Source organism: Microdochium trichocladiopsis, assembly GCF_020744255.1.
Source record: "Microdochium trichocladiopsis strain MPI-CAGE-CH-0230 chromosome Unknown B0I36scaffold_1, whole genome shotgun sequence".
In the NCBI taxonomy this organism is placed as follows: Eukaryota; Fungi; Ascomycota; class Sordariomycetes; order Xylariales; family Microdochiaceae; genus Microdochium; species Microdochium trichocladiopsis.
The window spans coordinates 44,270-71,745 of NW_025763544.1; the positions used below are offsets into that span (position 1 = coordinate 44,270).

Below are 27,476 nucleotides of genomic sequence, written 5' to 3' on the forward strand. Positions count from 1 at the left end.
AACGACGACGTGTTAGCTTCTCATTTCTCTGGAAGAGGTTATCGAAGCCACTCGCCTTCCCCTCCATGGTCCTCGTCGCAAATCCTTGGTTTGTCTCATATGTTATGCCTGGAATGCATGTTTCTCACGTCCTCAATCACAGACACTTCTCTCCTCTTTGGAGAGATATCGTAGAAGTGTGTGTACGCTCGCCGTGCCTCATCGCAACCGCCGCATGACATTATCTGAGCCATGCCCTCGGCCGAGAACCAGAAAACCCCCATCCAAGCGGATCCCAAGTTTTGAGGCGGCTCCTACTGCGATGGTCCCCGCACACAAACATTCTCGTGGTAATGTGAATCGCAGCGACGCATGTCCACTTCCAACTTCTCCTTTTCGTTGACGGGCAGTGTAAGGAAGGTATCTACGAAGCGACAAGCGCGTTTGGCTTTTTCGTCGAGACACTCCAAGCCGCCTATGATGCTCAAATTGAGATTGCTGTAGATAGGGAAAGAAGCGGAAAAAGAAAAGAAAAAGAAAGTAGAAAAGCCCATCTTGTCCACAAGCCCTGCGAACGGTGACCAACACGCCGCGGTCGCCATCAGCAAACTTCGTGAAAAGGATAGTCGCTATCAGGGGACTTCGTAAAAGGGATAGTCACAAACTGACCGGCGAGTTTCTGTAGGAGAATATTACTCGAATTGGCCGTTAATAGACAAGATGGCGATAGCATGGTTGCCAGATGAGCCTGACTGCACTGATGTGGTAAGCTGTGACTTCAACAGCTGCCCCTAGATGCGTCTCTACAGTCTGACGCATGGTAGTAATTTGTGTGGCCAGCGCAGTCGGTATTGCCAGCGCCGCACCAGTCAACCAGGCTTGGATAGTACCTTACTCCTACTCGAAGCTACTCGTGGGTGATGATCCAAGGTCAACTAAATTGGGTCGCACAGTGTAGCAATCACGCACCGCAGGGATTCTCATGGGGATTAGGCCAATTGCATGGGACGGTTGACCTTGCATGACACTCCCCGGCTCGAGGCACACCAGGCTGCCACTGACAGACCAAGCGGTGCGTACGTCACCATGCCTACCATACCAAAGAGTCCGGTCTGATGAGACATGCCGGACTTATCTCTCCGGCTTGTCCGATAACGATACACAGCAATTCAGGCGCCCGGGTCCGCTCAGCCACGCACACCGGCTCGCCTCTTCTCCTTCTAACCTCCCCATCCGTCAATGTAGACCACCTGCAAGCCAAGTTGCCGGAGCGGGCTCCGTGCAGATTAGCATCTACGACCACGTGCATAGTCATGTCCACACGCGAAGGCGACAGTGATGAACCAGGTCTGCTGAGCGCGGAGACGGCGCCTCTACTTGGACACGAGCCCACAGCCAGCAGCCCGTCCGCACAGCACATCCCGCCAGAGGAAAATGGGCTCAAGCCAAAATCTCGCTGCGATTGGCACTGGTTTTCCGTCGTCGCCCTCGTCATCGTGACAGCCATTGTCTCGGACATCGGTGAAGATCTGTACGGCGCGCCGCGACTTCGAGTGTTCGAGTCCGCCATCTGCAAGCGCTACTATGCCGAGCACAACCCCCGCCTCATAGACCCCGACGGCAGTGTGCCCGAGCGGTACTGCAAGATCGACCCAGTTCAGGACCGACTTGCTGAGCTCCTGGGCTGGCTGTACTTTTCGAATAGTGTCCCGGCCATCCTGCTCCCCATCCCGTACGGTTACCTTGCAGACAAGTATGGCCGTCGATGGATCCTGGTCATGGCCATGACGGGCTTGACACTGTCTTACGCTCTGCCCTTGTTCCTTGTGAGTCGTTGGACGACTCCACTTCGTACTAACTCATGTCGGGAAAACTAACGAGATGGCTAGGTTGGAGTAGTCGAGGCACCGATTGGCCTGGTCTGCCTGTCGTCTCTCTTCTTTCTCCTCGGCGGCGGCCCAACAACCGGAACCACTCTGCTCACAACCATCGTTGCAGATGTTGTGCCATCTGAGCTGAGGTGAGCCAATGCACATCTGGTCACCCAAAATGTTGCCTGGTCGTGCTGTCCCAGTTCCATTGCTAACATCTCCTGCGCGCTGACAGGGCCACAGTATTCTTCTACCGATTCTGCACCGACCTAGTTGCAGATCTCACCGTCCCGCCAGTCACTGCCTATCTCATGTCGGTCAATATTTGGATTCCTTTGCTCGGAGGCGTCCTATTCCAAGGCATCGCTGCTTTGATGACTGCCATGATCCCAGAGACTCTTCCGTATCGGCCCTCGCCGAGTCTCTCCACTACTGATCCTAGGAGCCCTTTCGAGCGGCAACCTGCAACCAGCAATCGATCAGAATCATCAGAGCGGGCAACAGTCTATCGCAGCTTCAGAACACCCATGCAAGAGACTGCAGCCTCTTTTAGCTTTGTGACTGGCCACTCCGCCATTCGCGGTCTGGTTTTGACATTTCTGATCTCAAAGGTTGGCAGCCAATCGACAAATGTGCTCTACCAGTATGTCTCGAAACGCTATGGGTGGGCCCTGTCTCAGGTACGTGTGTCACAGAGAACTGGCAGCTTCTGGGAAAGTGTGCATATAAGGATGAGTTTTTTGCTTGACCGCTGACCTCATTGCACGCGTACATAGGCAGGTCTACTGCTCTCCGTCCGCGCCGCTGTCAACATTGCACTTTTCATTGCTATACTACCCGCTCTGGCAAAATACCTCTTACGGAGGATGGACGCTTCTGCCAAGGACTTCCTCATCGCGAAAGGCAGTATAGTGCTGTTAGTGGCTGGATGTTTCGGGCTGTTCCTCGCCGCCTCTGCAGCTGGCATGATCATAAGTACGTTATTCTCAAAAGCCCGGTCTGGGCGCTTGACTCCTGAATCATCACCGCCACAACACCTCCACTGAAGGCGATTTTTATATGCTGACCATGCTGTCCCAAGGCCTCGTTCTGTTTACCATGGGTACAGGCTTCGCCCCCACGGTCCGCAGCCTGGTCACCTCCCTTGTAGAGAACCTCGAGGACAATTCTTCCAGCGATGTGGGCCGCCTGTATGCGCTGATATCTACCATGGAAGGCATCGGGACAATGCTGGCTGCTCCTGGTATGGCGGTGGCGTTCCGTGTCGGGATCAGCCTAGGGGAGAAGTGGATGGGGTTGCCATTCGGGTTGGCCGCGGTATTGTTTGGGGTTGTTGCTGGAGTCGTATTCAGGTTGAAGTTGTAAGGCAAAGGCAGTTAACAGGCTGCTTAAGTGAGAATGAATTCGCAGACGAAGACCTTCAAGTCTTGGAACCTCCGCAGAATACAATCCTGCAGAGAAGGCGGGATCACTGGTCAGCCATGCCTATGAAACACACAACGACTCCAATTGAAATAGATGGGAAACAGGAACAAAAACATTCAAGATACGTGGCCCCAGAATATGTGACCTACTGTTGGAGTCGGGGCACGCCCGACTGCCACCACCAGCCTAGCACAGAGTGGTCAGAATAATGCAAAGTTTGATGATATCACATTCCGTCTGCCATGGAGGCACGCGCCTAAGGAGCAACAGCGACCAACCCCAGGCCTGAGCTAGGGTTTGACAATGGTGAGACAGACGAGGAGTGCACAAAAGGCTGCCCCAGTGCCAACCAACATCTCCCTACGGAGGAGCAGCGGCTCTTGAGGTGCGCAAGCAAGTTTTGCGCATTAATCGTCATTTTGGATCCATCTCTGCCCGGTCAAAGCTTGCCTCTGGGCCACCGACGAGAATGGGCTTCCCGAACATCATGGTTTGTCGCTATGCCGTCTCTCGATGTCTCATCTACGGGCAAATACTACTTGACAGACGACACCACCTTCAACATTGCCCAGATGGTCATATATCGTTCTTTATTATTTTACCATCCCCATCCCCGGGATGGTGGTGGAACCGGTGTATCTCGCTACCGAATACTATATCTGAGGCGACGGTTGGAATGCTGGTTCCCCTAGGTCGTTCAACAAGGGAAGCATCGGGCCGTGAATGAAATCGGGATATGGTCCAAAAGCCTACACAAAGAAAGTCAGCTATAAACCCTGAGGCACTTCTCCCTGTACACTAATTGACTTACAGAAGAGTCTAGATCCATCCAGTCTCTGGTTTGCCAAGCGTCAAAGATGGTCCCACCGACGAACGTGCCGCCAGCGACGCCGCTATTGCCTCCGTAGAAGTCCTGGCTCATCCCTGGCGGCATGCCATCCGCCAGCATCGCCGAGGCGGCGATTTCCTCTGCGGCGTGGACCACATTCGTGCTGCTGTTCTCGACAGGTCGCGCGCCTCCTTGGAGTTTCGCCTCTTTCCTCAGCTCCTCCAGGATGACGCTGTACCGGTGACTGGGACTGTCCGCAGACGTGCTTTGGGAAAGATGCCTCTGACATCGCTGTGCCAGTTCGAGCAAGCCTTGCAGCCTATCTCGGGACGACAGCCCGGCGTGGTTGGTCGTTGCGGGATGGTCCCCCCCTTGCTTATCAAAGCCAGGAAACTGTTGCTGCTGGATCTCCCAGACATAGACGACAGCAAGCGCGCAGAACGTCACGTATGGCGTCCACCAGAATGCGTGGAACAATGCCCCGTCCGGTGACATGGAGTCGACAAGCTCAAGCGCAACCTTTGCGGCCCCGAGGCATTCCGATATGCTGTCTTGCAGGGTCATCGTTCTCGGGGCGTTGCTCGCCAGCGGGCTCATGTCGGGCAAATCCTTTGTCCCGCTGACCACAGAGGAGACCCGGTTCCGCTGCGCGGCGCTCAGCGAAGCGGCACCGAGCAAGAATGGGCGGTTGGCGTGCATGATTGCGTGGCAGTATGCGAGCTTGAGCGCGGACGCCTGGCGTCGGAAGGGCGGGATCAGGGACCTGATGCGTACTGTTCCGAGGTGTGATGGCAAGCTCCTGTTCCATTCGTGTAACTCTAGCCCGAGGCGCTGGGCAGAGGCGAGCCTCTCGCGCTTGGGGACCTTCTTGACTGAGTAGACCTCCCTCGAGATGCGATCGATGAGCTGTGCAAGCTTTGCATGTGCAATGAGCGAGTCGACGTGGCAGTCTATGCTGGGCTCCGTGTCAGCCTTGCCCTCGGTAGTCATGTCCTCGTCGTTGATACAGTCGGGAAAGCCTTGATTGATATCATCGTCGTGGTAGAGCCTGGGACGGCCGAAGACAACGGCGAGATACTTGTCGATGGTGTAGCAGACCCAGAATGTCCGCTTCCTGCACTGGGTAAGAATGAAATCGTCCCGTGGGGTGTGGGGCCCGCCTGTTCTGTGCTTGAAACTGGACTGGCGGTGGAGGCCCAGGGCGGACACTATGGGGACCAGACCGCCAAAGACGTACCAGGCCTGATTCATGCGGGTGGTTTGGAGCAGATAGAGCACGTGGAGGATCCTGGCCTGGGCAGAGGCCAGGGTGGGCAACCCGGTCTCGACGTCTGTCAGACTTGTAGCGAGGCAAAAGAATGCGTCCCCAAGCGCACACATGTGTGACACATCCGAGGTGCCGTTGTTGCGGATCTTGTCCTGCCTCAGCGTCACGATGGCCAGGATGGTGATGATGATGGAAGCACGTGCGTGGCCGACCTCGTAGTGCCAAGGCCGGGCAGTCTCGACATTGGTCAGCAGTGCTTCGGCCCACTGGACGACGGTTGCCTGGTGGAGACAGCGGTAGGTCACCACGCAGTTGTCAAAGTAGAACTGCACCATCTCCAGCACCCTCTCCCGATGGGGCAAGGTGATCTCATGGAATCCAGGGCTGGAAAACGGTGCGTCGCCTGCCGAGCTGAGCCGCTGATGCTGCTCGTTTGGGTTCTGGACCTGGGGCAGAGCGCTGTTGGCGGCGGTGCGCGAGAATCTCCTCCATGCCCGGTGGAGGAAGCCAAGGTTCGATGTCTGGTCGAGGTACTGGCCATCAATCTCGGATGCCTCTAGCTCCGGGGAATTCCGCGAGGTGTATGTACTGGTGTCGTTGTGGATGTTGTTGGCAGGCTCTGTGACCAACGATGATGACGGGGCAGCCTGCAGTGCAGCATGGAAAGATCCAGCGGCCGTGCCTGGATTATTGGCGGATGCCGGCCCTCCGGCCCTGGCGTGGGTAGGAAACAGATCGGCCGTGCCCAACGGCGGCGCTGCCGGAGGTGCTTGCGTGGCCCTCGGTGGATGCGCCGGCGGTGCCCAGTGGCCACCCGGCCCGATGACGCCGGCGCCGGGATCCACCTCGGCCGGAGCAGGCGTGGGAGCCCGGCCGCGACGGTACGCGGCCGTGTAGTCGCAATGCAGGGCCCGTTCGACACACCCCGCGCAAGGGATCGTGCCGCTGCACTTGAGCTTCTTGGCCTTGCAGTAGTCACAGGCGCGCCGGGACTTTGGCTTCTTTGCCGGGCCACCCCCGTCCCCCGCGAACGGCAGAGACCGCTTGCGCTGCGAGGCGCTGGAGACGGTGGTACTGGCTGGGGAGGCCTGGGAAGGCGAGTGCTGGGGCTCCGATGCCGGGGTTGCGCCGTCGTTGTGCGTCGAGGGCGAGACGTGATGAGGCGCCATGGCGTGCCTGCAGCACACGCGGCATGAGGCGCTTCACTTCCGGGCGGGACGTCGGCGTGTGAGGATGGCGTGGATCATGGCACACCCGGGATGTGCGGCCTTGGTGGATGGTGATAGGAGACACGACAAGGAGGAGAGGGCCACGTCCGCAGCATTTCCGAAGCGAGGGTTTGGGACCTCACGAGCCTTGTGGTCTGGGGTTGGGATTTCCGGGGGCGGGGCTGGGGAAGAAGAAACCTGTGGGGGTGGCCCTACCGCGCCCTGCAACTCCAAGCAAGTCAAGCAAAGTCAAGCGAGTATGCCCCCATGTGCGAGTGTGGGGTTGCGGAGGCCCATCTCGGGCACTTCCGCACTGTGGGCGCGGGGGAGGGGGGCTGCCCCTATTCCTGGGTGGTATGTGCGGATGTAATTGTAGCGAATGACTCGTGTGCTCTTGTCAGCCCCAAGAAGGTTTGTCTGATAGCGCCCCCTTTGCGTGATGTCGACAACGCTAAGATAAGATCATGTGACTTGAACCCTTCAGAACAAGCGTCGTGCTCTCAGTAATGGAGCTAACCAACGGCGTCGTTTTCCAACAACGCGCCGTTGTATGCGGCCATGACTGACAGTTGTCAGGGGTTGTTGGGTGACAGCGCTGCAAGCATAACTTGACGACAGTGGAGCCGTTTCGTGACCAGCTAAACCGAGTTTATGCTAGCCTCGTCACCGTGTCTTTGATTTCTGGTAGATCTCGTTTCTGGGGCCAACGACTGCATATCAATGCACACTTAGCACATGTAGTGAGGCGATATTGACAAACAAGTCAAAATTTCAACGAGTCCTGCAGCAGGTACAATGCCAAGAACAAGCTACACATGCAGCGTGTCTATCCTAGAGAGCATACTTGAACAACGGGCTCTTCTCGCCCATCGCGTCGAGCTCCGCATCCGTGTACTGGCGCCGGATCTCATCCTCGTTGAGCTCCTCTTTCTTCTTGTTGAGTCTCTTGAGGGACAGCTCGAGGGCGATGACGGCGATAATACCCGCGGCAGCGAAACCAAACGAGGTACCATAGCCCGTGGGGTAGGACGGAGCCTCGCTATCGAGGTAGATGTAGCTGCCAATGAGACCACCAATGTTGCCGACACAGACGAGGAAACCGATGCTGACAGCACGCTTTGTGGGCGAGGGCGTGTTGGCAACATTCCAAGCATTGACGCCAGGCAGGATGGGATACATGCTAGAGAGGATTGCATGTCAGACATAGAACCGTGGCAACTAGTCAGGCACACCTATGCAGGGAGACTCACCCGAAGCAAGCGAGGCAAATGCCAAAGTAGCATAGAGGCACATTGTTGGTGACGTTTGCGCTCTTGGAAAAGAGGATGCTGAATGCGATGATCAGGCAGCACTGAGGAGCCAGGATGAAAGGCGCCCGCCATGTGATTCTGTCGGCAAAGAAGGAGAAGCCAAATGCAGAGAAGGCACCGATCATGTATGGCGGAATCGTCAGTAGCTGCGCGTTTGCCGAGGTGTATCCCATGCCCTTGATGACCTGTGGCATGGCGAACTTCATGGCGTAGTTGGGGACGGCGTTTGACCAGTTTGCAAAGATGAGCAGGTACATCTTCCAGTCACCAATGACAGAAAGGATAGATTGCTTGTCAAAGTGCTTGTCCCGGAAGTCGTTGGGGGCAAGCAGCCTTCGGACATTTTGTCTCGCCTCGAGATATCGGATCTGGTCAGGAGTCAACCAGCGCGAGGAGAGCGCAGGCGAGTCAACCAGGAAGAAGAAGCAGACGACGCCAATCGCCACAGTGAAGATGCCCTCAAGAATGAAGATCTGGAACCGTGAACTTGTGTTAGTCCGTTGAGCATGTCGCGCAGAGGACTGCACAACTTACCCATCTCCACCCTTCAAGACCAGCCACTCCGTCCATCTTGGCAATGGCGAATGCAAGCAGACCAGAGAAGGCACCGCCTGTAGCGGCAGAGGTGTACAGAACGGCGATACGCGTCTGAGTCTCGTTAGGAAGGTACCATTTGCTGATGATGAGGATCGCTCCAGGCAGGAAACCGGCTCTACAAGACGCAACACATCAGCACTAGGAACTTTCCACGCTCAAGCAAGGGATTCCCTCCAAGTGACCTACTCGAACAGTCCAAGGAAGAGTCTGATAGCAATGAGACCGGCGTAGTTGTGCACAATGCCAGTCAGGGTCATGATGACGCCCCAAGCGAAGACGATGCCGCCGATGTACATCGAGGGCCGCTTGAATATGTGCAGAATCATGTTGCTAGGAACTTCTGCCAACACGAACGTGATGAAGAAAACAGAGACGGCGACATTGTACTGGACACCGTTCATGCCAAGATCGGCGACCATGCCTTCGATTTTGGCATTGGCTATATTGGTCTTGTCGAGGTACGCCACGAGATACAGGAGAACGAGCATCGGCATCAGGCGGACCTAGATGGCGAAGCGGAAAGTCAGCATCATCATGTTTTTGAAGCGGATTGCGATGCACTGGACAACTCACGTCGACCTTGCGGACAGCCTGCTTCTTGACATGTTCAGGCAGGTTGGCAAGGAACTCAAGCTCCTCGCTCGCAGGATTGTCATCAGTCTTGTACTCTGCATGCGTTGACAGGCTCTTCCCGACAGCCTCGTTGTTGTGAGACATCGTGTAGAATTGCCAGGTCTCGAATGGAGGGATGGAAAGGAGAGGCGCGAAGCGATGAAGAAGAGGCACTGGGACTGTGGGAGTCGACAGTCTCGCTTGCCTGATGCGGGAACGTAGTAACTGGCGATCGCGAAGGGCTCATATATAGCCAGACGTCGACTGCCGAAGGTGCCGATGACAAGGCTGAGAGGAGCAGAGACTTCACCCTGGCGCTATGGTGCCAGCTAAGGGGCAAAATGCTGGAGCTCGGGGCACTAAAAAGCCAAGGCAGGGGAGGGCCCCAGCGCCCCAGACGGCACGGCCTGTAAATCCGGGGTGAGCTGGGGAGGTGGGCCGTCCGTAGTGTAGCAGTCGAGACCAGTGGGGAACCCCAGTCGCAGCCCCCTTCCGGAGATCGATCTGTTTCCGAGCCATGTATGGACCGGATATAGCACAGTGTCATCGGAAACTGTGTATTCTGCTCAACCGGCCCAACTATGCCGCAGTCAGTATTCTTGACATCGCGGCCAACGCGAGAGGTTGCCCAACTTCATTTGTGTTATTCGGAGTCTTCTCGGTCTCGAGTTGTCACATCAGTCTTCCGATCATCGAGGATCTATAGAGCTATCACGAGGCGTTCCTGCGTGTTTCATTGGGCACCGCATGTGCATTCATGGGCCCACTGTGCTAGCCGAAGGCTCGTTGGGCAAAAGAGTTTATGAACACCAGCCGCGGTAGCATTTCTTTCGTCCTGCAAAACTCATAATGCAAACTGAGACTCCCGAATACTCCTCTGAGTGTTTTGGGACATCTAAATCTATGCCACGCTGTCCCTCGTTGCATTATAGAGAGATGTGAGTTGTTAACCTCAAGCTGTAAGCAGTCTGAGGTGACAACTGCGGTCATCTCCACTTCAGTGAGACAACATTCAGCGAGAGAGGATGGAGGACAGTGTCCGGAGTCAGGACTGTCGCGCATCCTCCGGAGACTGGTTTTCCGAGCCTACTGCCGTCCTTTTCCGGAACTTATCAAGCACATAGCGATGTCGACAGAGCTCGGCGCCGTGGTAGGCCGCGTGGGGAGCCGAACTGCGGTCTCGGCAGGTCCAGATTCGCGATGGCGACAATCTGCGGGGAGGCAAAAAAGTATCTCGTGATGTGATTATAAAGGCAACGCATCGACTGCACCAGAAACCCAGCTCTGACCATCATCATCATCATCACCGCAACACATAACCACACTACATCCAATTTCCCAAGCTTCCGCACGATCGCAGTCCTTGATCTGTCCCCATCGATCCAGTCTTCTCATTTCCCCGCTTTCCAGTTTCCACGCTATTTACCATGGGTTCTGCCAACACGGTCGGTTTTGACGTCAGCGGCCTTGTCCCTGCTCCTGTCACCCCCTTCACTCGCGATGGCGCTGTCGACTATCCAGCTATTCAGCGCCTTGGTTCATGGCTTGGCAGCATCGAGGGTGTCAAGGGCCTCGTGGTTTTGGGTCACGCTGGAGAGGGCACTTTCTTGACGCAGGATGAGCAGATTGCCGTGATCAAGGCTTTCGTCAAATCTACAGACGGCCGCGTTCCTGTCATTGCTGGCATTACTGGCGAGGGTACCGAGGTAGCTGCTCTCGAGGCCAAGCGTGCTCGTGAAGCCGGAGCCGCCGCCGGCCTGCTCTACCCCAGCCATGGCTGGCTTCGTTTCGGCTACCAGCCTGGCGCGCCCCAGGACCGCTACAGGCGCGTCTACGAGGTCTCGGGCCTGCCTCTGATCCTCTTCCAGTACCCTGACAACACCAAGGCCACCTACAACCTGCAAACCATGCTCGACATCTCTGCGCAACCGGGTGTCTTCGCCATGAAGAATGGCGTGCGCAACATGCGCCGCTGGGACACCGAGATTCCCGTCATTCGCAAGCAGCGCCCTGAACTGCAGATCCTCACGTGCCACGACGAGTACCTCCTCCACACTGCCTTTGACGTCGACGGCATGCTTGTCGGCTATGGCAACATCGCGCCCGAGCTCCTTCTTGAGCTCATTGCCGCCGGAAAGGCCCAGGACTACAAGAAGGCCCGTGCCGTCCACGACAAGCTGTTGCCCGTGACGAAGGCTGTCTACCATCGCGGCTCCCACATGGAGGGTACTGTGGCTCTCAAGCACGCTCTTGTCGCCCGGGGCATCCTGGATCATGCTACCGTCCGCTCACCACTTCTCCCTCTTGAGGATGGTGCCGAGAAGGAAATCAACTTGGCCGTGGCTGCCTCTCAACTTCCCCGCGTGGCTTGAGCGCCACTGGTGGATTCTCCGGGTCATTTGTATAAGCATAGCACGGATTTGCATTTTCTATAAAGCGTTGGGCCCTTTGTGTATATATGGATCGACAGGGTCAACTCAATTCCATTGGCTACTTTCTACATTTTTCCCACGTTGAAGTTAATTTTGATAGAAGATGATCTATGACAGAAGGGTTTGGTTTGATCTTCTATTTATGATCAGAGTCCTCGTTAATGAGTTGAATTGAATGAAACTCCCTGGACTACGTGTGGGACCACCTAATCAGCAGTTGTCAGAAGCAAGTGAGTTGCAATCTTGACAGTTCGGCCTACACAGCAATGTGGCGTCGCGCAGCTCTGTAGAATGTTTCGCGTTCAGCAATACGTCACTGTAAGTTGCTGGAGCTTCCCTGCCAGTTGGGCTTTGATTCCCATTTGTTGGCACTTGAACATGTAACTCTGATTATAGACGCGCCGAGCAGAGTCGCAACACTCTACGAAACCAAGCCCTTGTTCCTTGTTGTCGCCCATTGCGCTTTTTGCCGTGTCTAGATGTCTTAGCACTTAACTGCTACCACCACCTCCAGTAAACTCAACTCAATGCCCAATGGATAGCCATATCAACTTCTGCGAGGTCCCTCAAGATTAGAATCGCCCATAAAGGGAGTACTGGGGAGGATTGTTCCAATTAGCTAGATATCCCCAATCTCACATGAATGGTCATTTACGTCCGTCGTATCGAGCCCCATCAAGTCCTTTTCTGGGTTGGAAGCAGCTTCCAATCAGTTCACTCTCCTGCGGCCATAGATAGCTACGTGCCATACATCTCTGAAGAATAAGTTGTTGAAGTAGCTCTGGGTATACTTGATATTCCATGTTCGCAATCTGATTCACAGCACGTGGCACGATAAAACTTCTCCAATTTCTACATCTGTGGTTGTCTAAGCGACTGTCTCGAGTACCGATAGGTTCCGAAGCGTACTCATATCGAAGCTTTGCACCCAGCTTCCTCCTCATCCCACGGGGCGAAATAGAAGCGGCCGGGTACTGGTTTTCACTCCTATGTAAGGGACATGATCGGTTAGCAAATCGGCAATATGCCGCCGCGAGATTTTCGACAACAGATAACTTCGTCTAGGACACGAAGTTCCGAATGTGAGGTGAAGGGACGGTGTCCAAGCGTTGCAGTGCCCGGGATAGACGCAAAGTGTTGCTGGAGAGACACTCACTTACCGAGGTCGAGGCGCATACAACACGGGGACTGGCACTTCTACCGCAGTCTTCACAAGTCATGGCATACACGCAACGACGTCATATTCTACCTGTCCGACCCACTTGAGGCTAACTTCGGGAGCCAGTGTCCTCGATATGCGAGGATCATACTAGCGAGCCGCTTGAGGGGCATGGTGGCATACGGCAAATTCGCCGGACCCCTCAACACGCAGCGAGGTGAAATCGATTCTTTGCACCAATTGGGCTCGGAGTATCCACGGAAGGCGTCCATGGAGTTCAAGCTTATGCATGGTTTTCTGCAAACAGAGGATCAGGATTTCTCCCGCGAACAACGAAATGGCAATGACCGAACCAAGTAATTTTCGCCGTCCTCTCTGGGGAACCGCAGCCAATACTCGCTCAGCACGATCTCGTTGGGCCGTCGGAGGATTCATCGGCCGGTACCTGGCCGACGGTCCGACCTCGGAATTAGCCGTAGCCACCTCCAACGCTAGTCACGAACTACGCGCGCCGCCTGACCTGGGGTATTGCGGGGGAATGCGGAGACCCCATGCTTCTTCGAATGTTCCTCTGTTCCGGCGGATTCCAAGGCTAGCGCCAACGGAAGCCGCGAGACATAAAAGAGCCCGTCTTCCGACGATCTCTGCATAGGAGGCTACACTACACCACTTGAACCTCCGCCCCGAGATCTCGAGAACTATCTCAATATCGGCAGTCAGTGCGTTCTTCTGCGAGAATTTGGTTAAGACCATCGCAAGATCGTCACCATGGCCGACTCAAAGCCCGTCGCCGCGTCCCTGGCAGTCAAGTCTGCCGAGAAGCAGCCCGACGTTGATCACGTCGATCTCGTCAAGGCTGAGTCTGGCGATGACGAGGTTCCGCCCGTCATCTCTGCATTCGCAGAATTGACCCGTAACCAAGCCATGTGGAAGTTCAAGAGGCTGTATCTCAACGGCCTCCTTGTTTGCGTGGCCGCGTTGTGAGTAGGCCCGAAGCTGGAAATGTATTCTCTTGATGCATGGAATGCGACTAATCCCCACATCTTGCACACACAGATACGCGGGCTACGCCAATTCGGTGGTTGGTAGCATCGTTGCGAACCAAGGGTTTATCGACTACTTCGGATCGACAAGAGACCCTGCGACGGGAAAGCTCGCTCTCAATCCCCAATATGTATCTCTGTGGGGTGCCATCTATTCGATTGCGCAGATTCTCATTCAGGTCATGGCGCCGTGGGCGTCTGACAGGTTCGGGCGCAAGCTTTGCATGTGGCTGATCAGCCTTTTCATCGTCATTGTACGTTCTTTCCAGTTGAGACATGATTTCACGGGTGGCACAGCTGGGTCTGACTTTGGCTTGGCGTCTCTAGTCCATCATCATTCAGGTCGTCTCCACCCAGTGGTACCACATCCTCATTGCGCGATTCATCGCGGGATTTGCCGGCGGCATGATGGGCACAGCCGTTATGGTTTACATGTCCGAGATCTCGCTGCCCCAATTCCGCGGAGCTCTCCTTGGGGCATTTTCGCTCGGATTTGCCCTGGGGCAAGTCTTCCTTGCTGTTGCCTTTAAAATTCTTGCGGACTACAACCCAATGGCCTTCCGGAACGCGTTCTATTCGGAGTTTGTGTTCACCAGCCTGTGGCTGCTCGTCATGCTGTGGCTTCCAGAGTCCCCCGCTTGGTATGCCAGCAAGGGACGTGACGAGGAAGGCAAGAAAGCTCTGCGCAGACTCGTCGGTGGGGTCGACGGCTACGATATTGACCACGAGTTCGCCGTTATCCGTTACGACTTTGAACAATCACAGGCAAAGCGTAAAGCCACCCAGTCCGACTGGGGTGCCATCTTCAAGAACAAGACCAATCTCCAGCGCGCATTCGTCTCTGCCATCCCTTTCACGCTGCAGAATATCGTGGGCGTACCTCTCATGTTTGGCTACACGACGTACTTCTTCCAGCTCGCAGGCGTCGCCGATCCTTTCCTTGGCAACATGGTCAAGCAGCTCGTGCTCGTTGTCGGCATCATCGTCTCGTTCTACACTGTCGACATTGTCGGGCGCCGTCCCTTGGTCCTTTACGGCACCTTGGCCATGGCCGTGCTGACCTTCCTAGTCGGCTGTCTGAGCTTTGTCACCATGACCGCGGCTTCAGGCGCAGCTCTGGTCGCGCTTTGTTGCCTATGGGCGTTTGTCTATGCGAACACCCTCGCACCCATTGGATGGCTGTCGCTTGTTGAGATTTCCAGCCCTAGTGTCCGTGCCAAGACAACCTCTATTGCCGTCACAGTCCAGTACCTTACTGGAATCCTCTTTGTAAGCTTGCACCCCGAACGCTGGCAGCTCCCACTGGCGCGACCACACACAGCCAGTTTCAAATGCTGATCCAAAACCGCGTCTGCATAGAACTACACTGTCCCGCTCATGCTGTCGAACCAGTACGCCGGGTGGGGCACCAAGATTGGGTTCTTCTTTGCGGGACTCAGCGGCCTCATGCTGGTCCCAATCATCTTCTTCTATCCCGAGACCAAAGGCCGCACATATGCGGAGATTGACGAGCTCTACCAACGTGGGATCCCGGCTTGGCGTTTCAATGCAACCAAGACGCATGCTCAAGAAGAGATTGAGGCTTTGAGGGGCGTAGGCACCCTCGCTCAGTAGGCAAGAACTGGCTGACGTTCAAAATATGACAACGGAAACGTTGCATCGACTGTGGCCTAGCCAGCATCGTCAGTGCCAGACAAGGAGCAGTTCTAATTCACGAGCTCTTTAGCATAGCTTCTAATACATTAGTCCAACGTATTTGCTTAACTTCACCGGGGGCTTGTTTACTGCTATGCACCATTGCAATACTCGAGCCAGGCTAATCGTGACCAAAATACGTGGAGGGTTGACTTTCTTGATCGAGACTATAACCCACTGCTAGTTGTTACCGAGATTGGCTGGGTACATCATATCCTCGAAACTAATGATTCTGTCCATGTCCAAAAAGTCATTGTCCATCAGCATGTCGGAAAAGGCCGAGAATTGGGCAACGTTATGCGGCTCGTGCTCAACACCATTGCTCGCAATTGTTTTACCACTGTCAGCCGTGCTGCTTGGGCCCAAACGTTGTGCCGTCAGCCAGGGCGGTTCGTTATCATATCTTCCAATCAGTTTACTTTGCGGATCGCTTGGTGGCGGGAGTCCTGTGTCATGCGGGCGAGGGAATGTGGACTTCGCACCCTTACCAGCCTGTGGAGCCTCAGAGCGAAACTGTTCTTGTGAGTTTGAGGGATCCTGCTCCTGCGCTTGGTGGCCAAGCGTGGGTACCAGATGTGGCGGCTGCGGCAATACAGAAGGTGTGAGCTCGGCGCTGGATCCTGTCATGCTCATCTGGCGGTCAGGATTGTTGTACATGTCCCTTTGCAGCATGAGCAGCTGCTGTGCCAGCTGTGAGAAAAAAGACGGCTGTGGCCTTTGGTCAAGTGGCTCGCCTGCAGCCTCGTCGAACATGGCTCTCCAGTGGCCGTGCATCTGTTCCAACGCCTCCACAATCAACATAAACTGGTCTTGGAGCCGTATCTTGTAGTACTGGTGGTGGACTGTTTCGCACGCAGTTTGACGTTTGTCAGTAGAGTACACATGGACAAGTCGGCGGGAATCCTCGGTCGCACCTAAAAGAAGTTTCGCGCTCACGAACGCGCAAATACCCATCTGCGGTGACACGGGTCGGTTGGGCCCCAGCCCGCGCAGATATTGCTGAATGATTGAGGTTGTCTCGAGCGCCGCATCCAAGCAAGTCTCTGCACTGAGCTGGCTCGGGAGACGCAGATAGCGCACGTCAGCGCTAGGATATGCAATCATTTGATGAAGCAGGATCATAGATATGTTGTGGTTGGCGTTCGCGATGGTCATGTTAGGATCCATGACACCAGGCATGTTCCCTCGGGACATGCCAGAATCTTTCCACTGGTTGGGCAGATGCATCTTCCACCTGCAAGGACGAGAATGGTCAGTCTACAATAGAGCCAGACGAGGCGTGTCAGAAGCCAAACGTACTGTACCAGTCGAAGGTCGATTTCCTTGAAACGCGTCAACCAACTGGAAAGCTCGCTCGGATTGCGCGAACTGATGCTCTCCTGAAGGAAACCCGACGTGACTTGGCTCAGCGACTCGATGGACTCGATGTAATACCCGAAGGCGCCGACGTTGGTCATACTGTCACCACCGTGACCATCCCACCGCCGAGAATCCATCAAAGCAGGCCGCCTGGCTGCGGTGGACCTAGTCTTACGAACCGGACTCTCGTGGTGAGTCGGAAGGGGAGCCGTCGGGGTTCTGATCGTGGCCGCCGAGCGGTCCCAGATGCCGAAGTATGGCGTCTCCGCAGGCTTGTTGTGGAACCAGTTGCCCCCATCAACTGGAAGACGGCGGGATACGTCGGAAGCAGTCAGACTCGTATTCCATCTGCGGTACCACAAAATGTCAGCAGGTGATTTTGATCAGGAAGAACGGCCAGTAGCGAAAGCGACCTACCCCTGAGACAAGGACGAGAACCTATTCGTCGAAAACGCAAGTCAGTCATCTTGTCTCTGCGCTAAGTAGCGATGGGGCACCACGATGGATGGTAATACCTGTCAAGAATGAAGACATTCCAGAATACTCTTCGCCTCTCTTCCTCGTCTAGCCAATTCTGAGTCGCAGGCAAAGCTGCTATGGTCGGTACCAATGCAGGACGGTCAGGACGGTCGTCGCTTTCGACGGAAAGTCCCAAGTACTCGACGGTTCTGGTCAACGACCCTATCAGTGGCCAAGCTGCGGCCATATTCCCATCGCCAATCTGACACTGTAATTAATGGCTGCTTTTGGAACACATGGTCGTCTTTCCCCCCACGGGGAGAGCTTACCTCCATGAATGCTAAGATGATCAATGCCTGTACATTCTCAATTTGGAGACCAGCCATGGCTGCCAGCAGCACTTCGCGCTTGAGTTTTTTCACCAGTGCATCGACATACTCTGTGCTGGGGCGACGTCCTCCTATGCAGAGGAATCGTAGCGAGGCCATCGTCATGGCGCGCAAGACAACCATGAGTGTCTCACGCTTTTCTGCATCATCTAAAGCAGAGCGAATGGCCAGCTCGTGGAGCATTGGCACCCATATGTGGATGCGCACAAAGTACGCGTCGACCATGTCTCGCATCAAGTCGACAAGTACATGCTCGGGAAATGATGGGAAGCCTTCTACAGTGAACAGTTGCTCCAGGTAGCCTGTAGAGCGCTGTGGTTGCAGATGTTCCGCTGTGAAGCTGTCGGGGTCACTATCGGACCTTGGACGTTTGCGCGAGCTGCTCTGTGCTTGGCCCTCAGAACTCCCGGGGCTTTCGAATCTGTCCTGGGATCTCGACACGCCATCTTGGCGAGCGCGGCCGAGGTGTCTCAGCTCCGCGGCTAGGTTTGAGCAAGCGCTGACAAGGGCACCAATGCTGTCAGATGGCAAGAGCGAAGTCTGTAGAGAGCCGCGCGGCGCGACGTCTTCGTGGCCAGCAGCGTGGGTAGCCTGGGTCTGGCCAAAGACTGCCTTCTCGACCCGCGCAAGACGTTGGCTAAGGCTGTCGACGACACCACCTTTGAGCCCCGGCTTGTTCCTTTGGCCATCGTAGGAGCAGGCAACCTCTGAGAAGCCAGAAGTCAGCATATTTTCAGCTACTGGCCTAGGAGCGAGCCCTGGCTGCCATGGGACTCACGAAGACGCTCGCAGTTGGAGCACGCGGGCGTCTGGCGGGAGCACCTCAGCTTCCGCCTGCGGCAGCCAGTGCACGACGGCAACTCTGGCTCGGCCGCCTCGCTGTCCACCGCTGCCATGATGGGATGGCATTGAGGAAGACGCCAAGGAGGACATGTACAGCATGCAGGACACTATACTCGGCGTGCTAGGGGCGTCCTTTGCGATCCACTCCCTTCGACGACCCCAGGCGCCGAGTCCCCCACTCCTCCACCACACGTGCCCAGCCATGGGCACAGCACCGAGTCCTCATTTGGCTCGTACAGGTCTCGGGTCTCCAACCGCGATCCGAACAATAGCCGCCCGGGCAAAATTGCCCGGGCCACCTTCTTGGCCTGGGGCGGGGACGCGACGCCACTATTGCGGCACGGGCGGCGCCGCCCAGGGCTCCCTGCCTGCCCCCGTGCGGAGAAAGTTGGAGATGGCTGTGGAGGGCAAGCACGCCGAGTCAAGGCTACACACTTGCGAAGTGGAACTACTGCCATGGCAGACTTGCCGGGTCCTATGATCCAACGTCTGTCCCCTGTCGTCAGCGCTTCGCCATCCTCTCCTCCTAGACTGCACTCACTTGCCCTCTCATTGACTTGCTGCATTCTTCACTTCCCACGTCGTGGCCGAAACGTACCTACAATATGCTGGGCCCCCAAGCTAATGCGCTTCGCGAGGTAGTCTCGTTAGACGGCATCTGGAACTTTGCTCTGGCTGCATCTCCGAACCTCAACGATGACCCTGCCTGGACGAGGACTTTGCCATCTACGCTACAAGCGCCAGTGCCTGCAAGCTACAACGACATATTTACCGAGCGCGAGATCCAGAAGCATGTTGGCTGGGTCTTCTACCAGAGATCGGTGACGTTGCCATTCTCGTGGAGAGACAATCTCGTCATCATCCGCGTTGGTGCTGCGACACACCGCGGCCGCGTCTATGTCAACGACACGTTTGTCGTCGAGCACCACGGCGGCTACATGCCATTCGAGGCGGATATTACCAGCATCATACAGCCGGGAGAAACCTTCCGGCTCACCATCGCGGTGAACAACGAGCTTACTTGGGAGACCGTTCCGCCGGGTGAAATCGAGGTCGCTGCAGATGGCACGCGAAAGCAAATCGTCCGACACGACTTCTTCAACTACTCGGGCCTCCATCGGTCTGTGCAACTGTGCTGCGTTCCCAAGAACCACATCACCGATGTCCGGGTCGTCACCGATGTCATCAATTCAGGCAAGACGGGCACTGTCGAATACCAAGTCACGACCACCCAGTTAGCAAGAAGCAACAACAGGGTCAAAGTCGCACTCGTCGATGAAGCAGGGTCAACCGTGGCTGAAGCAATGGGAGCTCAAGGCACGTTGACCGTCGACTCCGTGCAGCTCTGGCAGCCCGGTGCTGCATATCTCTACCATCTCCATGTTCGGCTCTTTCCCTCCGCCGTTCCGATCGCGGCGGATGAGTACAAGGTCAATGTCGGCATCAGGACCGTCAAGGTGGTCGGCCGACAGATCCACATCAACGAGAAGCCATTCTACTTTACGGGTTTCGGCAAACACGAGGACTACCCAGTGCGCGGCAAGGGCCACGATGCTGCCTTCATGGTCCACGACTATCAGCTCCTCAAATGGATGGGCGCCAACTCGTTCCGGACCTCCCACTACCCCTACGATGAAGCGTGGCTCGACTATGCAGACAGGCATGGCGTTGTTGTCATCAACGAGACCCCTGCCGTCGGCATGAATCTGGCCATCATGGCCGGCTGGCATGGTAAAGCACACAAGCCGACATTCTCCCCCGACACCTGCAGCGATGTCACACGCAAGAATCACGAGCACGCCCTGAGGGAGCTGATCCAACGTGACAAGAACCACCCCTGTGTGGTCATGTGGGTGATTGCCAACGAGCCCTCGTCACACGAGGAAACTTCTCGGCAATACTTTGAGCCCTTGACGGTGCTCGCCCGGGAACTCGATCCCACCAGGCCCATCGGGTATGCAAACGAGAAACAGGCCGGGCCCAAGGAGGACAAGATCATAGACTTGTTTGACGTCATCTGCCTGAATCGTTACTATGGCTGGTACATCTTTACGGGCGATCTCTCGGGAGCCGAAAAGGGCCTCGAAGCGGAGCTGCGCGAGTGGGAGGCCATGTATGGCAAGCCCATCATCATGACAGAGTACGGAGCCGACACCTTGGCCGGACTCCACACGGTCGGCGATGTTCCCTGGACCGAAGACTACCAGGTCGCGCTGCTGGAGATGACGCATCGGGTGTTTGACAGGATTGGGAGCGTGGTCGGCGAGCACGTCTGGAACTTTGCCGATTTTCAGACTCCGACAGACTTCATCCTACGGATAGACGGCAACAAGAAAGGTGTCTTCACGAGGGACCGCAAGCCTAAAGCTGCTGCACGAACGCTGAGAAAGAGGTGGTTGGACCTCCAGAATAGACTCGATAGAACATCACGCTAGAGTGGAGCTCTTTTTCTTGCTCGGGATCTCCGGGTTGGCTACGCCAGGCTCCAAAACACCTCCTGCGTGTGTGTGCGAGGCTTTCCATGTGCTGGCCTCCTTGGAAATACTCCACAACCTCTGGTGTCGGGCATGGAAATTCCACCAGTCGCGGAGCCACATGCGTGCCTGTTCTGCAGTCAGCGACCGACCTCCACACGTGAGATCCGCCACCGTGGGACCCCATGGGGGGGGGGGGGGGGGGCTTTGAGGGGCTTTGGGGTAATTATGCTAAGACTGGACAAGCCGCGCCACGACGGTCCCCACAGCGGCGATCGTGCCGTCGGAAGCTGCCCAGTGAGGTCACTCAACTCGACTAGGTTGTGCTGGTGCGTGCAGATCGTGGCCTATGGGAGTCACTGGACGTACTTAGATGGCCGGTCCCGGAACTTGACCTTTGTGCTTCCTGTCCTGCCCTTATCTCATCTGTCACAACACGACCCGCGAGCAAGCCACCGGAAATACCAAAACGATCGGTCAGCATTCACGAAGATGGCTGCTGCATCGAGTAAGACGTCTTTCGACGAGAGTCCCGAGAGGATCATTGAGCACGTAGAAGGCGGCCCGGCCGCGGTTGGCGACACAAAGTGCGATCTGGACCTGCAGCAACACGCGCTCTACCACGAGGCTCTAGCGCTCTATCCAAACGATGAGTCGATTGATCAGGCTCAGGAAAAGGCTGTCGTCCGCAAGCTGGACAGGCGCATTCTGCCCCTGCTGGGCATCTGCTATTTTTTCTACTACGTCGACAAGACTACTCTGTGGGTCAACACTTCGTGAATGAGATACGGAACGTCTGAACGTCTGGCTGACAGCACCCTGTGCAGATCCTATGCTGCTATTTTCGGACTCAAGGATGGACTCGATCTCAAGGGTGAAGAGTACTCCTGGCTATCGAGCAGCTTTTATTTTGGCTGGCTGATCTGGGCCATACCGTCCAACCTCATCATGCAAAGATGTCCGCCAGCGTGGTATCTGGCCTTTAACATCTTCATGTGGGGTATCCTGCTCATGGCGCAAGCTGCCGCCCGCAACTTTGCTGGTCTCCTCTCTTTGAGAATCCTATCTGGTAAGCACAGTAATGGAGGAGATCATCATCCAAATACACGCTCAACTGACTCTTCCTACGCCTACAGGTGCATTCGAGGCCATTGCTGATCCGGCTTTTATGCTGATCACCTCGATGTACTACACGCGAAGCGAACAACCGTCTCGCATCGCTGCTTGGTACATCTGGAACGGCATCGGAGTTGCCGGAGGTGGACTCATTGGTGAGATTGATATTCACTGGCTTGTCAGCACAAAAAGGGTGACTAACAGGCAACAAAGGTTACGGCATCGGCAACATCAAAGGCGCCCTTGAGTCATGGAGGTATGAGTTCCTCGTTGTTGGCGCCTTCTGTGCCGCCTGGGGAATTGTGCTCGTTATCGCCCTTCCCAACTCACCTCGCACGATCTGGGGATTCTCGCACGACGAGAAGCTCATCATGGTAGCTCGCATGCGGCGCAACCAGACCGGCATCGAGCAGCGCAGGATAAACTGGCATCAGATCAAGGAGGCCTACCTCGACTACAAGACTTGGCTCTTCACCCTGCTCGGCTTTGTGGCCAACGTGCCGAACGGCGGCATCTCCAATTTTTCCACCTTGGTCATCAAGGGCCTTGGTTTCGGTACTTTGGAAACGGCGCTTCTGGGCATCCCGCAGGGCGTGCTTGTCGTCATCTGGATTGGACTCGGCGCCGTTGCGAACAAGTACATGCCACAAAACAGTCGCACACTCGTCTGCGCTTTGTTTATGCTGCCCACAATCGCCGGTGCCTTGGGTTTCCTGCTTGCCCCAGCCAATGCATACGTTGGCCGGCTCATTTGCTTGTAAGTCATGCCTCAGTAGGCTGTTTCCGTCTACGCGCTGACATTGTCCGTAGCTATCTCACCGGCTCCTACCAGGCTTCGTTTGTCATCTCTCTGTCGCTTATCACATCCAACACTGGCGGCCAGTCCAAGAAGATGATCGTCTCGGGCATGATCTGGTTCGGCGCCTGCATCGGCAACATCGCAAGCCCCTTTTTCTACAAGACGGAGCAAGCACCCTCCTACCCTCTGGGAATTGGGTCTCTCCTGGTCGCCAACTGCATCGAGCTTGCTCTCTTCTTTGTCTTCCGGTATGCCTTTATCTGGGAGAACAGACGCAAGGAGGCGCAGCGTGAGGCACTGCGCGCTGCCGGATATGAAGAGACGGACGAACTGAATGCGACGGCCTTTGCGGATATGACAGACAAGGAGAACCCAAATTTCACATATGTCTATTAGCTTGATTATTGCTTCGAAATAGATAGATCGGCCTTGTAGTAGGAACTGTCAATGCTGATTCACAGACTCCTGAACATCTGATCAACAACACGATTGTACCTTGGCCCTCTGGCCCTCTGACCCTCTGACCCTCTGAACCTCTGAACCTCTATGCGTCCCAGCCAACGGCGGACTTTGTTGAGATGCAAGATATAGATTGGCAGGTCAAGTTTGGAAATAGAAACACTATGAGTATGAGAGAGAACATGGACAGGAGTGGAGTCGGAGAAGCAGGGATTCCCAACAGGAAAAGGGGGAAAGAAAGGGGGAAAGTGAGACGAGGAAGTTAGGGTACAAAGAGAAGAAGCAGAAGAGACGAGAAGCAGAAGAGGGCAGAGGGGAAGAGAAGATCATAGAGACAAGAAAGCATCCGCAAAGACCTAGCGCTAAAGAAAGAAATGTACAAGCGAATACAAGTCAGACCAGAGAAGAAGGTGAAAGGATTTGAAACCTGGTGAAAGAAAGCGAGCTACGGCAACTGGAGGAGCCGAAGAGCAAAGGGAATCAAAGGCTATTTTCGCTGGTATGGATCCACAGCAACGTGAGCTGACGGCAGAATCCGCTTGGAGGGATCGCGATATGAGACGAGCCAATGTCAAAACTGGAGAACAAGGGTAAAGAGCAGAGAGAAGATTCAGTGTGGAAGATGCTACATCACATGTGGCGGTGCGTAGCAATGGCACGGCCGAGGCGACGACGCGAGCCGGAATCCCCGAAGGCGGAACGCCTGGCCAGACCACTTCCTCCTTCTCGGGCATGAGCAGCGGCGGGGAGGCGGCGTGCTAGCTGGCCAGGCCCAAGGGACCGGAGCCGAACACCAACTTCGAAAAGTCCATGGTTTTGGACGAGAGAGCAGCAGTAGGCCAGACTGGGCAGCAGGCTCAAGCGCCTCAAAGTGAATGCTAGTGTGATTCATGGTGATTACTGGACCTCCCTAGCGGCCGTAGCATAAGTTGCGTTTTCTGCACTCGGAGGCATATGGGCTCGGCAGGGCCACAACAAGAACGCTATTGCACAAGCTGTGACGCGTGTGCAGGTGCTGACCTTGCCACATACGGGCGCCTGAATCCATGGTCTACGGCTGAGATTAGATATGTGCATAACCTCCACTTGTTTCACCTGATATCACGAGCCCAGCAAGTCTCAGAGGCAGGTAGAGCAAGATATGGGTCGTGACAATCGAATCACGTTCCGCACCTCAGCGAAGCGTCGCTTGCGTTGGGGCCATGCTCGGAAGTCAATTGGAGGTGCGCCATAGCCAAAGCAACCCCCTTTACGGCCATACTACAGTGTTTGGCAACTGGTGTATATGAGAGCTACCTACATGCACGAGAGCATGGCGGAGTTTGAGACGACGGTGTCTCGCTGCTGCCCCAGCCACAATTTTCATGCCCGCCGGCAGTGGCAGGACAGCCTACTTTACCTACTAATTGGGCGCTGGCAATGCCGAAATGTAGTCAGTTTTGATAGTTGACCGGATTGTGGGATGCGGGTGAGTTGTCAGCTGGAAATAACGACGTGGTGGAGAGCAATATACTCGAAGTACGAAGACTGTATTTCGACATGGACTGCGACAAGTGAAATTGATCGGCGAGTCTCTGCATCTCTTTGTAGAATAATTCGCACTACAGCCATAGATTTGGACACGGCTCCATGCACAATCTTGGCCAGTCAAGTGGAACGGAATTGATCCGCGGGAAACATTGTTCCGGCCGTGAGTGGCAGCAAGTTAGCCAGTTTCGGCCTCAGGCCAAGCAGGTTATCTGCACACCGAGCTGGTCCAGCTCAGAACAATTCTCCGGAGGGGCTGTTCCTTTGTGGTGCGTGTGTGCTGCCACAAACTAGTTGGAAAAGTCTTTCCAAAATTCCTGGGTTGCCCACCAAGTTTGTTGCTGGGTTTTCCACCTTCCACCAAGTTTGACTCGAGCACTTCGTCCAACATCGCGAAGTTCTGCGACTGCTTGCGCCGTCAACTTTGGTCATTTCTTGAGCTCTTCCTCAACCTTCAGTGTCTGCCTCAATTTCAGATCATTCCTTGACTCCTCAACCTTGATTCCTCAACCCTAATTCCTCAATCTTGATCCCTCAACCTTGATAACCACTTTCACCGAGATCGCGAATCTGCAGTCCACCGGACTTTTGCCTGCGGACTTTTGCCAGCAAAATGTCGGACGCACTGGGCATTGCGCCCAGCGAGGACTCTTTGTCCGTCGTGGTCAAAGACGACTTCGAGTACTACCTGAACGACAAGCGTCAACTCGTCCTGAAGGACAAAGCAACGCCCGAGGACCTCATCCGAGGCGCCATCAAGATCGCCAAAGGCGAGCACGGTTGGCTTGTCAAAGAGAAGGATGGCTGGGCCCTGTGCCGCTTCCTCAGAGCTGGCCATGGCAAGAACTGTGAGTAGGTTGATGCTAGCATCGCTGTTCACCTGCTAATCAGACATGTCTCACTGTAGTGTTTGTGCCGCGCGCCCAGATCGACGTCGGAGTCCCTCTGAAGACTCTGAGCATCGTCGGCAAGGACAACAGCGCTGCAGATGCCAGCACTTTGGCTGTCCACGGCCGCAATGCCATCATTCCTCTGTTCGAGAGCGTGAAAGGCCGGACTTACATCATGTTCCGCGCTTCACCCACTGCAGAGCGACCAGCCACCGTCATGTTCAAGACTGCAATCACGCTTCACAAGCTTGGCAAAACGAAGCAGTACAGTTGTACTGTTGCACCGCACCTCAACCTCGTCATTCCGCAGGAGGCTGTGAACGCTGGTGGCTTGAACAACAAGAGAGCCTTGCTGTGTTTCGAGGTGACTGAGGATGGCAGCCGTCACCCATATGCTTGGCACCAGGCTTCTGAGGTGGGCCTCTTCGAGAACAACAGTACTGTGTCCCGGCTTGCAGTGCGGCTCGAGTATCCCGACCAATCGGACGGGCAAGTCGAGCAGTGGAAGAGCATCTACATCTTCGCGAGTGCGGTTGTCGGACACGACGCGGCCACTGGCAAGAAGCCCAAAGCGTGGATCAAGGCGTGGAAGGTGCTCATGCTGCTCATGCGCTGGCGACTGAGGGAGCCGACCGAGTGGTTCACAGAGGCTGAGTACCCAATGGGAGAGCTCCAGGAGCTCGTCTACAATCACCACACCTTGACAATGGAGTGGAAGCTTATCACGTCACCAAAGAAGATCATCACCCTCCCGCGACTCGCCCAATACAAGGACAATGCCTTGGCAGTTACCCGACTCTTTCCGGACCATTGGTGGGGGAAGAAGCCTGACATTGCCTTCCGCGCCGGCAGCAAGGACTGGTCTCGTGAGTCGTGCGATCCGTGCTTCCTCCAAGGCCGCTCCAAGGACAAGAAAGGTGGCACAAGGGGCAAGTGCGTTGCAGATGATTCCAACATCAATACTTGCACAAAATGCATCATCAAGTACAACCGCCCCTGTCTGTGGATGTACCCAGAGGAGGTGGAAACCTTATCTCTGGAGCAACGACGTCGCATGATGGACGAGGGCGAGGACCATGTGTACGAGGCGCTGCCCTGCCATGCTCCTGCCGGAGGCATTGAGCTTCTGGACACTTTGGACGCTGTGCAGGAACGCAACGAGAAGAATGACGCAGACGACAAAGAGATGGGTGAGGTTGACGAGGTTTGAGTGAGGCACTTTGGTGAGACGGAGCCGTTTGCGCAGTAGGATGGACGGATGCACTTTGATGGCACAGGGGCGGGGACAGGATGGGCCAGCGGCCCGAGCGCTGTTCCCCCTGTACGATGGCATGGACCGCCAGTTTTGATTTGATTTTTCCATCTTCGTGTTCTCGTTTTTGTCTTTATTTTTGTCTTTGTCTTTGTTTCCGCACACCGGTTCTTCTTTATGGCGGCCAGGCACGTTGATACCACCAGCCCCGGAACAGGATTTCGCCTGGTTGCCTGCTCCCAAGCCGCGGGCAAAAAAAAAAATGAAAAAGCTTCATACTCACTTACTTTCAACGTTGGTTGCGTGCCTCGCACACGTAAAAGATGATGGTGCACATGCTCAATCGTCGCCAGCTGTGTTAATGTGCTATTGTGCAAAGTCCGTCGGTGGCGCACAGCCGAAGTCGATGGAGCGCGTGAGCGGGCTGGGCGTGGGTAACTGCATGACTTCACAAACACACCCGACACGCACAGTCAATTCAG

The 27,476-nt window shown here is 55.4% G+C and overlaps 10 protein-coding genes across 10 annotated transcripts; 7 read left to right on the plus strand and 3 right to left on the minus strand.

Moving 5' to 3' along the window:
• Nucleotides 1-699: 699 nt before the first annotated feature.
• B0I36DRAFT_390130 (major facilitator superfamily domain-containing protein) lies at nt 700-3,215 on the plus strand (the record flags this gene model as incomplete). Its single annotated transcript, XM_046161383.1, has 6 exons — nt 700-744; nt 1,425-1,754; nt 1,869-1,999; nt 2,086-2,530; nt 2,627-2,825; nt 2,932-3,215. 6 exons carry the CDS (start codon nt 700-702, stop codon nt 3,213-3,215), a joined length of 1,434 nt encoding a protein of 477 aa, XP_046017617.1.
• A 271-nt stretch (nt 3,216-3,486) lies between these two features.
• On the minus strand, nt 3,487-6,186 carry B0I36DRAFT_308893 (fungal-specific transcription factor domain-containing protein). Its single transcript, XM_046152061.1, has 2 exons — nt 4,087-6,186; nt 3,487-4,024 (listed from the first exon to the last, which is right to left on the minus strand). Exons 1-2 carry the CDS (start codon nt 5,704-5,706, stop codon nt 3,929-3,931), a joined length of 1,716 nt encoding a protein of 571 aa, XP_046017618.1. The 5' UTR covers nt 5,707-6,186; the 3' UTR covers nt 3,487-3,928.
• Nucleotides 6,187-6,221: 35 nt separating this feature from the next.
• Nucleotides 6,222-6,692, plus strand: B0I36DRAFT_308896 (uncharacterized protein). The gene has a single exon (XM_046152062.1). It carries the CDS (start codon nt 6,274-6,276, stop codon nt 6,565-6,567), a length of 294 nt encoding a protein of 97 aa, XP_046017619.1. The 5' UTR covers nt 6,222-6,273; the 3' UTR covers nt 6,568-6,692.
• Nucleotides 6,693-7,410: 718 nt separating this feature from the next.
• B0I36DRAFT_356977 (major facilitator superfamily transporter) lies at nt 7,411-9,203 on the minus strand (the record flags this gene model as incomplete). Its single annotated transcript, XM_046157728.1, has 5 exons — nt 7,411-7,759; nt 7,830-8,362; nt 8,424-8,601; nt 8,673-8,989; nt 9,060-9,203. 5 exons carry the CDS (start codon nt 9,201-9,203, stop codon nt 7,411-7,413), a joined length of 1,521 nt encoding a protein of 506 aa, XP_046017620.1.
• Nucleotides 9,204-10,394: 1,191 nt separating this feature from the next.
• On the plus strand, nt 10,395-11,689 carry B0I36DRAFT_308898 (dihydrodipicolinate synthase). The gene has a single exon (XM_046152063.1). The coding sequence runs from the start codon at nt 10,526-10,528 to the stop codon at nt 11,468-11,470; it is 945 nt and encodes a 314-aa protein (XP_046017621.1). The 5' UTR covers nt 10,395-10,525; the 3' UTR covers nt 11,471-11,689.
• A 1,676-nt stretch (nt 11,690-13,365) lies between these two features.
• Nucleotides 13,366-15,478, plus strand: B0I36DRAFT_279793 (general substrate transporter). Its single transcript, XM_046151458.1, has 4 exons — nt 13,366-13,669; nt 13,746-13,986; nt 14,060-15,001; nt 15,092-15,478. Exons 1-4 carry the CDS (start codon nt 13,458-13,460, stop codon nt 15,344-15,346), a joined length of 1,650 nt encoding a protein of 549 aa, XP_046017622.1. The 5' UTR covers nt 13,366-13,457; the 3' UTR covers nt 15,347-15,478.
• A 129-nt stretch (nt 15,479-15,607) lies between these two features.
• Nucleotides 15,608-18,530, minus strand: B0I36DRAFT_235661 (uncharacterized protein; the record flags this gene model as incomplete). Its single annotated transcript, XM_046149414.1, has 7 exons — nt 15,608-15,767; nt 15,903-16,661; nt 16,727-17,134; nt 17,302-17,507; nt 17,575-17,946; nt 18,256-18,341; nt 18,413-18,530. The coding sequence occupies 7 exons, from the start codon at nt 18,528-18,530 to the stop codon at nt 15,608-15,610; spliced, it is 2,109 nt and encodes a 702-aa protein (XP_046017623.1).
• Nucleotides 18,531-18,933: 403 nt separating this feature from the next.
• B0I36DRAFT_370665 (glycoside hydrolase superfamily) lies at nt 18,934-20,912 on the plus strand (the record flags this gene model as incomplete). The annotated part of the gene is given in 3 exon segments (XM_046159932.1): nt 18,934-18,949; nt 19,099-20,684; nt 20,700-20,912. The coding sequence occupies 3 exon segments, from the start codon at nt 18,934-18,936 to the stop codon at nt 20,910-20,912; spliced, it is 1,815 nt and encodes a 604-aa protein (XP_046017624.1).
• Nucleotides 20,913-21,443: 531 nt separating this feature from the next.
• On the plus strand, nt 21,444-23,299 carry B0I36DRAFT_279799 (major facilitator superfamily domain-containing protein; the record flags this gene model as incomplete). Its single annotated transcript, XM_046151459.1, has 5 exons — nt 21,444-21,712; nt 21,779-22,020; nt 22,088-22,222; nt 22,281-22,824; nt 22,878-23,299. The coding sequence occupies 5 exons, from the start codon at nt 21,444-21,446 to the stop codon at nt 23,260-23,262; spliced, it is 1,575 nt and encodes a 524-aa protein (XP_046017625.1). The 3' UTR covers nt 23,263-23,299.
• A 2,166-nt stretch (nt 23,300-25,465) lies between these two features.
• Nucleotides 25,466-26,952, plus strand: B0I36DRAFT_356983 (uncharacterized protein; the record flags this gene model as incomplete). Its single annotated transcript, XM_046157729.1, has 2 exons — nt 25,466-25,700; nt 25,760-26,952. The coding sequence occupies 2 exons, from the start codon at nt 25,466-25,468 to the stop codon at nt 26,950-26,952; spliced, it is 1,428 nt and encodes a 475-aa protein (XP_046017626.1).
• Nucleotides 26,953-27,476: the final 524 nt, after the last annotated feature.

What these genes read in the sequence shown, in the direction of transcription:
- B0I36DRAFT_308893 (XM_046152061.1), bottom strand. Translation starts at nt 5,706, where the DNA reads ATGGTGCAGTTCTACTTTGACAACTGCGTGGTGACCTACCGCTGTCTC. An exon ending in GGATGGATCTAGACTCTTCT is followed by an intron (nt 4,025 to 4,086) that starts GTAAGTCAATTA and finishes TTCTTTGTGTAG; the next exon opens with GCTTTTGGACCATATCCCGA.
- B0I36DRAFT_308896 (XM_046152062.1), top strand. Translation starts at nt 6,274, where the DNA reads ATGCAGGGCCCGTTCGACACACCCCGCGCAAGGGATCGTGCCGCTGCA.
- B0I36DRAFT_308898 (XM_046152063.1), top strand. Translation starts at nt 10,526, where the DNA reads ATGGGTTCTGCCAACACGGTCGGTTTTGACGTCAGCGGCCTTGTCCCT.
- B0I36DRAFT_279793 (XM_046151458.1), top strand. Translation starts at nt 13,458, where the DNA reads ATGGCCGACTCAAAGCCCGTCGCCGCGTCCCTGGCAGTCAAGTCTGCC. An exon ending in CTTGTTTGCGTGGCCGCGTT is followed by an intron (nt 13,670 to 13,745) that starts GTGAGTAGGCCC and finishes TTGCACACACAG; the next exon opens with ATACGCGGGCTACGCCAATT. An exon ending in TCAGCCTTTTCATCGTCATT is followed by an intron (nt 13,987 to 14,059) that starts GTACGTTCTTTC and finishes TGGCGTCTCTAG; the next exon opens with TCCATCATCATTCAGGTCGT.